The sequence below is a fragment of the Amblyraja radiata genome, chromosome 10, assembly GCF_010909765.2.
Source record: "Amblyraja radiata isolate CabotCenter1 chromosome 10, sAmbRad1.1.pri, whole genome shotgun sequence".
NCBI classification, from domain to species: Eukaryota; Metazoa; Chordata; class Chondrichthyes; order Rajiformes; family Rajidae; genus Amblyraja; species Amblyraja radiata.
Window position 1 is genome coordinate 16,243,984 of NC_045965.1, and position 12,346 is coordinate 16,256,329.

General features: G+C 42.1%; 1 protein-coding gene across 3 annotated transcripts in view; it reads left to right on the forward strand.

The window, feature by feature from the left end:
- Positions 1–11,994, forward strand: part of LOC116977601 (toll-like receptor 2) — a 20,371-nt gene extending 8,377 nt beyond the window's left edge. For all 3 annotated transcript variants that reach the window (XM_033028177.1, XM_033028178.1, XM_033028180.1), the window contains exon 2: positions 8,658–11,994. In XM_033028177.1, the coding sequence (XP_032884068.1) occupies positions 8,688–11,135 (2,448 nt within the window). In that variant the 5' untranslated portion in view covers positions 8,658–8,687 and the 3' untranslated portion in view covers positions 11,136–11,994. The remainder of the gene's footprint in view (positions 1–8,657) is intronic.
- Positions 11,995–12,346: the final 352 nt, after the last annotated feature.

Here is a 12,346-nt window from a genome sequence, read left to right on the forward strand (position 1 = left end):
GGAGGAGGAGAGGGGGAGGAGGAGAGGGGGGAGAGGAGAGGGGGGAGAGGAGAGGAGGGGGTGAGGAGAGGGGGGGAGAGGAAGGGGGGGAGAGGAAAGGGGGGGAGAACCTAAAAAAACATTTTAGAACCAAAAAAGACACATTCTGCAAGCATTGTAGAACCAAAAGAGACACTTTTTGCAAACATTTTAGAACCAATAAATACTTTTTACAAACATTTTAGAACCAATAGACACATTCTGCAAGCGTTTTAGAACCACTAAGGACACTTACATTTGAGTAGACATGTGTTCAGTGTTATTCACAGCTCAGAGAAACGTGACCCTCTGCCTTCCTCCAGCTTGCAGACACTGATTGAGGCACACCACTTCCTCGTTTTATAGTCCCTCCCCCCTTCCGCCAGCAGGGGCAGCAGAGAGAATGGGGAATTTTGTAAAATCATTAATATCTGTCATTTTTCATCGACGGGAAAATTCCTCGGCACACATACGGCGGAGGGGGGCTCTGAGCAAGGTGGCCAAAAATGACGGCCGTAGGTGGCGGCGTTCTCTCGGAAATCGCAGCACAGACGGCCAAAACCGGTCAAGAACAGACTTTTAGTAATATATATATATATATATATATCTATCGTATATATATATTGTGTGTGTGTGTGTGTGTGTGTGTGTGTGTGTGTGTGTGTGTGTGTGTGTGTGTGTGTGTGTGTGTGTGTGTGTGTGTGTGTGTGTGTGTGTGTAATATATATACCCACACACACACAATTCCCTTCCTGGGATTAATAAAGTTCTATCGTATACAGACAGCATCCATATTCAGGATCAATTCCGGCAGGGCCGGCCTTAAGCCGATTTGACCAATTGCTCCCAATTGTGCCCCGCACCTAAGGGGGGCCCCGCACTAATGTTCCGTTTTTCATACGGAAATACAAATTCTCTTTGTTAAATAAAGATTTGTTTTTTAATTCGCCATCCGGTTTCTTTTTTTAAACGAACATGTATAACAACCGCTGCATGGCAATCAGACACAAACAATTTGTTAACTAGTACTGTTAGCACTTCTTAACAACAAGTAGTTAACAAGTAGTTATACAAAGTCATCAATGCATCCATCCACATTCCTCAGTAAATGTTATTGTGTTTTGAACAAGTATTAATGACGCCGTGTTCCTTTGAATAAAATTCACTCGGCGTCATTAATGTTTGTTTAAAACACAATTACATTTACTGAGGAATGCAGATCGATGCATTGATGACACGTTGCGAATTTCTTTAAACTCACCATCATGAGTGAGGGCCCTGGACCGCGAGAAGGGGCTTCTTCTTGGTGTGCAGGTTAGTCATTCACCTACCGACCCACGTTGTGTCTCTCTGTGTTTTGCTCTCTCCCTCCCTCTCTCTCTCGCGCTGTCTCTCCCGCTCCCCATCTCGTCTCTCTCTACCTCTCCCACTCCCTCTCTCTCACCCTGTCGCCTCGGCATTCCCGGAATCATTGACGTTTTGCGGTAGACAAAAATGCTGGAGAAACCCAGCGGGTGAGGCATTCGCCTGGCCCGCTGAGTTCCTCCAGCACTCTGTGTTTTTTGTTTGGCTCTGAAGTTGAAGTTGGCTCAGCGGGACGGGCATGGGCTCTGGGGAGAGGGTTGTGTTTCTGGTCGAGACCCTTCTTCAGACAATCACAAGTACTCTCACTGACGAGAGTTCAGTTCAGTCTGAAGAAGGGTCTTCTCTCCAGAGTCGCTGTGCTGCCTGTCCTGCTGAGTTATTCCAGCTTTATGTCTATCTTCAATTTCAGAGAAATACAATTTCTCACGGGGGGCTTATAACATCTCTAAACCCCTCTGGGACCCTCTAAACTCCTCTATGCCCCTCTGAACACTTCTAAACACTTCTAAACCCATCTGAACCCCTCTAAACATCTCTAAACCGTTTAAACCCCTCTAAACTAGGAGGCTGCAAGGTGACTTGCATAGGCTGGGTGAGTGGGCAAATGCATGGCAGATGCAGTATAATGTGGATAAATGTGAGGTTATCCACTTTAGTGGCAAAAACAGGAAAGTAGACTATTATCTGAATGGTGGCCGATTAGGAAAAGGGGACATGCAATGAGACCTGGGTGTCATGGTACACCAGTCATTGAAAGTAGGCACGCAGGTGCAGCAGGCAGTGAAGAAAGCGAATGGTATGTTAGCATTCATAGCAAAAGGATTTGAGTATAGGAGCAGGGAGGTTCTACTGCAGTTGTACAGGGTCTTGGTGAGACCCCACCTGGAGTATTGCGTACAGTTTTGGGCTCTTAATCTGAGGAAGGACATTCTTGTCATAGAGGGAGTACAGAGAAGGTTCACCAGACTGATTCCTGGGATGTCAGGACTTTCATATGAAGAAAGACTGGATAGACTCGGCTTGTACTCGCTAGAATTTAGAAGGTTGAGGGGGGATCTTATAGAAGCTTACAAAATTCTTAAGGGGTTGGACAGAATAGATGCAGGAAGATTGTTTCCGATGTTGGTGAAGTCCAGAACAAGGGGTCTCAGTTTAAGGATAAAGGGGAAATCTTTTAGGACTGAGATGAGAAAAACATTTTTTACACAGAGAGTGGTGAATCTCTGGAATTCTCTGCCACAGAATGTAGTTGAGGCCAGTTCATTGGCTATATTTAAGAGGGAGTTAGATGTGGGCCTTGTGGCTAAAGGGATCAGGGGAAAATTGTTCCCAATTGGGCCCCGCACCCCCTAAGGCCGGCCCTGAATTCCGGGTATCTGGCACTTTTAGGCAGCAACTTTATGGCCAATGTACAGCCCCATAGTCTTTAACTTAATTAAAACGACAAGTGTAGCATTTCCTGCGGTTGCAAGGGAAAGTGCCAGGAGAGGGGTGGTTTGGGTGGGAAGGGACGAATTGACCAGGGAGTTACGGAGGGAGCGGTCTCTGCGGAAAGCCAACAGGGGAGGAGATGGGAAGATGTGGCCAGTGGTGGGATCCCATTGGTAGACAAAAAAGCTGGAGAAAATCAGCGGGTAAGGCAGCATCTGTGGAGCGAAGGAATAGGTGACGTTTCGGGTCGAGACCCTTCTTCAGATTGATGTCGGGGGGGGGAGGATGACATGAAAAAGAAAGGAAGAAGCGGAGACAGTAGGCTGTGGGAGAGCTGGGAATGGGAGGGGAAGGAGGGAGAAAGCAAGGACTACCTGAAATTAGAGAAGCCAATGTGCATACCGCTGGGGTGTAAACTACCCAAGCAAATATGAGGTGCTGCCCCTCCAATATGCGGTGGGCCCAGGACTGAAAGCTCGGATTCGGAATGGGAAGGGGAGTAGAAGTGTTGAGCTACCGGGAGATCTGGTTGGTTATTGCGAACTGAGTGGGGGTGTTGTGCGAAGCGATCGTCAAGCCTGTGCTTGGTCTCACCGAGGTTGATCATATGCTGAATAATCCAACCACATTTTTGTTTGGAAGTGGAAAGAAATAATAGAAATTGTATTCATTGCAACGTGTAAAAAGAGTTGAGATACAGTATTATAATTTTGTTGCATGTCATTGTGGTATATATCATGTCTTGATTGGTGAATATGTTTAGTTTGTGGCTTTATTTGAAGCAGAAATAATATGTGTGTGCTTCATTGAGCATAATTCCGACTGGTTTTCGTCCAAGCACATCATCGCACGCGCCATGCAAGCCGTCTTAAATGACCACCTAAACTGTCATTTGGCAACTTAAAAAGCTGCCAAGGTTGCCCGGCTGACAACAGAGAAAAATAAATTAAGTGAGGGCCCTGCAAGGTGTATAATATTTTTGACACTGTCATAGGCCTTTCATACATATGCTGTCACAATGCACTGTAGTCTCTAAACAACCCTTCAGTAATTTTCCTTGCCCTCCATTTCAGAATAATAGTGTTTTAAGCCAATAACTCGACACCAGCACTGGCAATAAATAAATAAATAAATAAATAAACAAAGCACACCTTTCTAGCCCCTCATCTCATTGGCCACGCTCGGCCCCAAATCGGTGTCAATCTGGTGGAACATCTTCCTCTAGTTGTGGGGTGGGGGATTGGGAGGGGGGGGAGGGGGGGGGGGGGGGGGGGGGCTCACAAGTGGAACAGGTTAGGGCCTCTCATCATCTAAATCTGGCTCTGACAGCAGTTTTTATACATAGTCCCCCCTTTACAGGGCACCATAATGGTTGGGACACATGGCTTCACAGGTGTTTGTAATTGCTCAGGTGTGTTTAGTTGCCTCCTTAATGCAGGTATAAGAGAGCTCTCCTCCACACCTAGTCTTTCCTCCAGTCTTTCCATCACCTTTGGAAACTTGCATTGCTGTTTATCAACATGAGGACCTAAGTTGTGCCAATGAAAGTCAAAGAATCCATTATGAGACTGAGATACAAGAATAAAACTGTTAGAGACATCAGCCAAATCATAGGCTTACCAAAATCAACTGTTTGGAACATCATTAAGAAGAAAGAGAGCACTGGTTAGCTTACTAATCGCAAAGGGACTGGCAGGCCAAGGAAGACCTCCACAGCTGATGACAGAAGAATTCTCTCTATAATAAAGAAAAACCCCCAAACACCTGTCTGACAGATCAGAAACACTCTTCAGGAGTCGGGTGTGGATTTGTCAATGACCTCTGTCTGCAGAAGACTTCATGAACAGAAATACAGAGGCTACACTGTAAGATGCAAACCACTGGTTAGCCAAAAAAATAGAATGGCCGGGTTGCAGTTTGCCAAGAAGTACTTAAAAGAGCAACTACTGTTCTGGAAAAAGGTCTTGTGGACAGATGAGATGAAGATTAACTTATATCAGAGTGATGGCAAGAGCAAAGTATGGAGGAGAGGAAGAACTGCCCAAGATCCAAAGCATACCACATCATCTGTAAAACACAGTGGTGGGGGTGTTATGGCCTGGGCATGTATGGCTGCTGAGGGTACGGGCTCACTTATCTTCATTGATGATACAACTGCTGATGGTGGTACTGTAGCATAATGAATTCTGAAGTGTATAGACACTTGCTATCTGCTCGTTCAAACAAATGCCTCAAAATTCATTGGCTGGCGTTTCATTCTACAGCAAGACAATGATCCCAAACATACTGCTAAAGCGACAAAGGAGTTTTTCAAAGCTAAAAAATGGTCAATTCTTGAGTGGCCATGTCAATCACCTGATCTGAACCCAATTGAGCATGTTTTTTATATGCTGAAGAGAAAACTGAAGGGGCTAGCCCCCCCAAACAAGCATAAGTTAGATGGCTGCAATACAGGCCTGGCAGAGCATCACCAGAGAAGACAACCAACAACTGGTGTTGTCCACAAATCGCAGACTTCAAGCAGTCATTGCATGCAAAGGATATGCAACAAAACATGACTAATTTAATTTACTGTGTCCCAAACATTATGGTGCCCTAAAATGGGGGAACGATGTATAAACATTGCTGTAATTTCTATATGGTGAAACCAAAATGTGTAAACATGGCTTTTATTAAAATCTGACAATGTGCACTTTAACCACATGTGATTTTTTTTTCCATTACAAATCTCAAATGGTGGAGAGGCAAATAAATAAATGATGGGTCTTCGACTCAAACATTACGGAGGGCACTGTACCTTGATCTCCAGGCCCAGGGTTCCTGGTCCACCCTGAAAGCCATGGAGTTTTGACAGGGATGTCACTACTAAGGAACCCATTGAATGAGTTTTGCAGTAGCAACATTTTGTGAAGTTAAAAAAAACAAAACAGGATCTCTTATTTTTTGCACTCTTTAGTAGAGTTTTGAGGAAGTTCCAGTTATTTTGAATTTGTTCTATCAGATCTCCCTTTTCAGCAAAACCAGGGTGTCTATATTTAAGAGGGAGTTAGATGTGGCCCTTGTGGCTAAAGGGATCAGGGGGTATGGAGAGAAGGCAGGTACAGGATACTGAGTTGGATGATCAGCCATGATCATATTGAATGGCGGTGCAGGCTCGAAGGGCCGAATGGCCTACTGCTGCACCTATTTTCTATGTTTCTATGTCATGAACCAAGCTGTGTTGAGAAGATGGTGATAGACTGGAGCAGAAAGATGTGATGACGTGGGTAAGGATGTCACTTGATGGATGTCTGATGCCAACAAAACTGTCAGGCATATCACCATGGAGATGCCCTGTCCAGTTTCATGTCAGGCACAATGTGACCCGGACGTTACTCCAGCACCATCCACTGTGGATCCAACTGGACCACATATCATCCCCAAAACTGACACCATGTGATAGAATTTATAGGATTCTAACCTGGATTACACTGTGCTGTGATCCAGAGTACACTGCCCAGAAAGCAGCAAGACAGAAAAAAAACTGGTGAACACTGAAGGTGTATTGTCTGGTAACCTATCAGCAGTACTTCCTGTCAAATAGAAAGTAGTGATGACAGTTATGGAAGTTCTGAGTGCAGTGGCCCAGATATATGGTACATTTTCCAGTGCCAATGAAATGATGGTGCAGGTGAGACCACTCATCTATATGCTTCAGGAGATCAGTGTCTTCCACCACATTTCTAACTGAACAATGAACAGTTGACCACTGAGTCTTCAAAGCATTGACAATCACAAATTACTTTGTTAGTTTTCCCTTGTGCAACCATGTAAAACACTCTCCAGTTTGTGGGAAGATTGAGTGTTATAACGCCAAGGGATGCTCACCTCTGCATTTACGTGCTACTCGGAAAATGCTACACACTAATTATCAGAATGTTATTTCATATCCAGGTTCTTTGCATTAATTAATTCGATCTGTGTAATTCGATCTGTGTATTCAAAAGAATTCAAATACACTGAAGTCTCTGCTCTGATTTTAAGAGCATGAGAAATAGGAGTGGTTCATCCATAGAGCCTTCTATCAGTCAATAGACAATAGGTGCAAGAGTAGGCTACACAGCCCTTCGAGCCTGCACTGTCATTCAATGTGATCATGGCTGATCATCCACAATCAGTACCCCGTACCTGCCTTTCCCCCTATATCCCCTGACTCCGCTATCTTCAAGAACCCTATCTAGCTCTCTCTTAAAAGTTTCCAGAGAACCAGCCTCCACCGCCCTCTGAGGCAGAGAATTCCACAGACTCACGACTCTCTGTGTGAAAAAGTGCTTCCTCATCTCTGTTGCTCCGTTGCTTGCAGTCAAAAGATTTCTGCTGCTCTTTGGCCACAAACCCACTTTCACATCCAATCCCCACATTAATATAATCGTGTACATTACCAGCTCTCAGACACAGCAAATTCTAACGTTTTTCCCCCACACCTCCCCACCCATCCATCCCCCACCCCCCTTCACAGTCCCCCCTGTCCTAAAAAGAGACGTAATGGTGACATTATAATCTATACTTATAGATTGCTCATTGTGGGGAAAGGATCTTTCAACCTCTCAAAATATTAAGTTTCAATGAGATCTTGTCCCTCCACAATCTAGAAATTATAGGCCTTTACCACACATTATTTCCATGTCATAACAAGAAACCTAAACCACTGCCTACAGGACAAATCTCTACATGATGTATCACTTGCACCTTGCAAAATTTTAATAGGAATTCTATAAGGTGTACACTAACCCCCTGGCAAAAAATGCAGGGATGCCATTTGTCTTCTTATCTGCTTGCTGTAAATGCAAAATTGTTTTTCATATGGCAATACTTAGCAGTCACTTAACACTTAAAATATTTTCTTTGCTTCCTTAAAAGGTAAATCATCTCATATTTCCCCACATTACTCCATTTGCTACCTTCTTCCTGTTATCCACACTATGCCACTGCAACCTCTTGTCATCCTCTTTACCACTTGTTTTCCCATGCATTTTTGTCATGCTTGTAAACTTGTGAAACTTGGTTCCTGTATCCAAATCTCACCTTCCACAAATTCACCCCTCCCTGCATCCAACAAACATCCGGGGAATTAGCACTGAGCAGAAACTCAACTGAACCGGCCACATAAATACTGTGGCAGCAAAAGCACATCATAAGCTAAATAACCTAAGGCAAGTGAATCGCTTCCCAACGCCTCAAAGCCTTCCCACCAAGTGTAAGTGACATGTCAGGAACGTGCGTGCCTGCTCAAAAGCAGATCCAAAACCAAAGCAGCTTGACACCATCCAACTCAAAGCAGCCCAATCAATTAGCACTTCTACCAGCACAGCTTCACATCAGTGGGTGCACACTACAAAATACACTGCAATTCCTTGCCCAGACTGTTCTCACAACAACTCCCAAATTTGTGACCTCTACCATCAAAGCAAGAGCAAAGCTTTTTGAACATCATCTCCATTTCCCTTGGCGTGGACAAGCTTTTTTACATTGAGAGTAGGGAAGATTCAAACAAGAGGACATGATTTGAGAATTAAGGGACAAATGTTTAGGGGTAACATGAGGGGGAACTTCTTTACGCAGAGAGTGGTAGCTGTGTGGAATGAGCTTCCAATGGAAGTGGTGGAGGCAGGTACGATTTTATCATTTAAAAATAAATTGGATAGGTATATGGACGGGAAAGGAATGGAGGGTTATGGTCTAAGTGTTCGGCACGGACTAGAAGGGTCGAGATGTCCTGTTTCCGTGCTGTAATTGTTATATGGTTATATAAATATGTTGTTGTTGCATTAATATTTATATTATTACACTTTTTGCTTTGATAGAACTTCTTTGAAGATGGATATTGAAGGAAGATGCAAGAGTTGAAACTTGGACTTTTCTTTATAGACATCATGGCACAGATGACTCTGTTGGGGACAATTGTCGTGTTAACTTATCTTTCCCCACCTGCTGCTTGTGTATCATCAGATGGGTTAGAGACATATTCAATGAATTGTTCAAGAATTGGATATCCACTTTCTCCTTGTATCGTGGGGCCAGACATAGAGAAGTTGGATCTGTCCCACAACAACATCAAAATAATTCAACAGCAGAACTTCCAAAATATGACCAAGCTGAAAATTCTGTTTCTACAATTCAATGAGATCGCCAAAATAGAACCTGGATCATTTGCAAAAAACTCAGAACTACTGCATCTTGATCTTTCAAATAATTTGCTGCATGTTATTTCAGACTTGCCATTTAACCATCTGCGATCATTAACATACCTTGATATTACCCACAACAGGTTTGAAACGGCTGACTTTGGAGCAGAGATCAGCAAGCTGCAGAAACTACACACTTTACGTTTTGGAAATGTTTGGCTCTCTTCCCTGAATTCCAGTTACTTATTTTCCCTTCAGGCAGTCCCAATTAAAGAGATGTATTTTATACCTGGAGAATTGAAGACATATGAACCTGGAACGCTCAATATCCTGCTAAGCATGGAGAAACTTTCTTTAGATTTACAGTTTGGGCTGCAACCACAATTATTGATTAATATTTTTAAGGATATTCCAATATCGACTACCACATTGGAGATTCTAAATACTAATTTGGTCAAATATGGTGAAAACGAAGATCTATTCTTTCCTTTAAAAAAATCAAATATCTCAACATTAGTTATTATGAATATTACCATTGATGATTCTATGACTACTTATCTCCTTAACACTGTTCTGGGCTCAAACATAAAAGAATTATATTTAATCGGTGTTAAAATGAATGGCATTGGCAAATGGAATATACAGAATGTGCCGGTAGAAAATATTAATTTGCGTAAATTTTCTATAATTGACTTGCATAATCCAAATTTCTACAAATTTTATTCACTTGAATATTTACTTAATATATTTAAACATCTGACTGAATTAAGAATAATGAAGGGGAGCTTGTTCTACGTCCCATGTCCGGTATCTGAAATCATGACTGAAGTAAGATATTTGGATTTATCTTCCAACTTACTTCAGGGACCTACCTTTGTTCCTGATGAATGTTCAGATCCTTTTCCCAAACTTAACACTCTCGTTCTGAACAGGAACAAAGTTGCAGATCTACAAACACTTAGTAGATTGACAAAGAAATTGAAGAGCTTGTCCAATATAAGTGTGAGTCATAATGATCTACGCTTGGCCAAGGAACAGTCTTGCACATGGCTTAAAACACTGAAACGTATGAATTTATCTCACAATTCCCTGGCAGAAAATGTGTTTGACTGCTTGCCGGCATCAGTGGAATCTCTAGACTTGAGTTACAATTCCATTACCACTGTGCCAAACCTGAGAAGACTGGAAAACCTCCGGGAAATTATTTTGACAAAAAATTCCATTGTCTCTTTTCCTGAGATTGCAGGACTGAAAACTTTGCATATTGACAACAATGGAATAACCCATGTCAACGTGGACTCATTACAGTTCATGGGTCTGACGGAGCTCAAACTGAGCAATAACCCCTTTGAATGTTCCTGTGCAATTCAATCACTCACCAATTATATTCAACAGACAGATACAAAGATTCTTGATTGGCCACATCAGTATCAGTGTTACAGTCCACCAAGATTTAGGAATCAAGTTATCAAATATCTGAAATTTTCTCCCATCGAGTGCAAAATACCCTTATTTGTAGGGATTCTCATGGCATGTATAGCAGCATTAGTGGCAGTGTGTGTCCTGCTGTGTATAAAATATAACATTACCTGGTACATACGCACACTCTGGCTTTGGCTCAAGGCTAAAAGAAATCTAGATGTCAGCAAGGTTCAGAACAATTTTGAGTTCAATGCTTTTATTTCATACAGTGAACATGATGCCTTGTGGGTGAAGAACAAATTGTTAGCACAGCTAGAGAACAATGAGCCGCCATATCGCATCTGCATCCATGAAAGAGATTTCAAACCTGGAAAGCCAATCATTACTAATATCATTGACTGCATATCAAAAAGCTACAAAACCATTTTCATCTTATCAAGAAACTTTGTGAAAAGTGAATGGTGCCACTATGAATTTTTCTTTGCCCACCAACAGGTATTTGATGATAAAAAGGACAGTCTCATCCTGCTCCTGTTAGAACCTATTCCAAAGAATTCTATCCCCGATCGATTTTGCAAATTGAGGAAGCTGATGAATAAGAGCACGTACCTGGAGTGGCCTCAGAATGAGTTTCAACAGGGCTTCTTTTGGAAAAGATTGAAAGCTGTCCTGAATTTGGATTTCCATCCATGCAGTTCTACAAGTGTGCATAAAAAGGGGCAATTAGATCCATGAATACCATAGAGATACAGACAGAGTCATACAGCATGTAAACAGACCATTGGACCACCATATCCATATCAATCAGTGGGCACTCAACCCCAACAATGTCGTGATCTGCTCTCGTCGATATACTTGGTTACCTTTTCAAGAAACTTATTCAGATTGGTCAGACAAGCTCTACATTTGACAAAGCCATGGTGATTATCTTTGAATTTGAATCCACCCATTCACAAAAAAGTGAAGCCGACATTACTTCAACAAAAAAAAGTTACTTTGCCCTATGTATATTTATGGTAAATACATTGATCTGAATTATCTGCAGCAATACCTACATATGGTTCTATGTACAAAATATATAGCAATTAGATATCTGAAATGAAAAATCTTGTACAGTATACTTAAAAATATACAATGATTTCTTTTCTTTTGTAAGTTTTTTTTAAACAATTGTGAAAAAGTAGTTGGATTTATTGTCCACCAGTTGGAAATTCTGGTCATCTATCAACGTTTCAATTTTGCATAAGGTATTGACACTGCAGGTGTGAGCCCACACTCTGTTTGTACAAATCCACTCTGCAACATAAGGCTACCTGTTCCAGGCAACAGACAAGGCACAGTTCATGGCCATGTGTCAATGTTATTGCAGAGACAAGGTTTTGTGACATTGGCATGTTACCACTACCAATTTTTGTGCATGGTGCGTACAATAGCTGTACAATATCAGAAGCTTGTATTCTTTGCACCATGTGCCGTCTGAAATATAAATGAAGGTGAGGAGTTCTCTTGAACTGGGAAGGGTTATGCTTGTATTGCTTCAAAATGTTAATAATCAACTCTGCACTGTCAAGTAAAACATCAATGTGGACTACCACAAATTAGTTCTAAAAATGTGTTCTTAAGCAGAATTATGTGTAATTGGTTTCACCCACTTCAGTACATCAACTGTGAGGGTAATTCTCGGGGTCGCAAGTTGCCATGGAATCATATATTTCTATTCTACAATCTTGTGCATTGTAACTGTCTATTTTCATATCTTGCTCCACCACAGCATAATAGAAACATAGAAAATAGGTGTCAGAGTAGGCTATTCGGCCCTTCGAGCCAGCACCATTCAATATGATCATGGCTTATCATTCAGAATCAGTATCCTGTTCCTGCTTTCTCCCCATATCCCTTGATTCTGTTAGCCCTAAAAGCTATATCTAACTTTCTCTTGAATACAT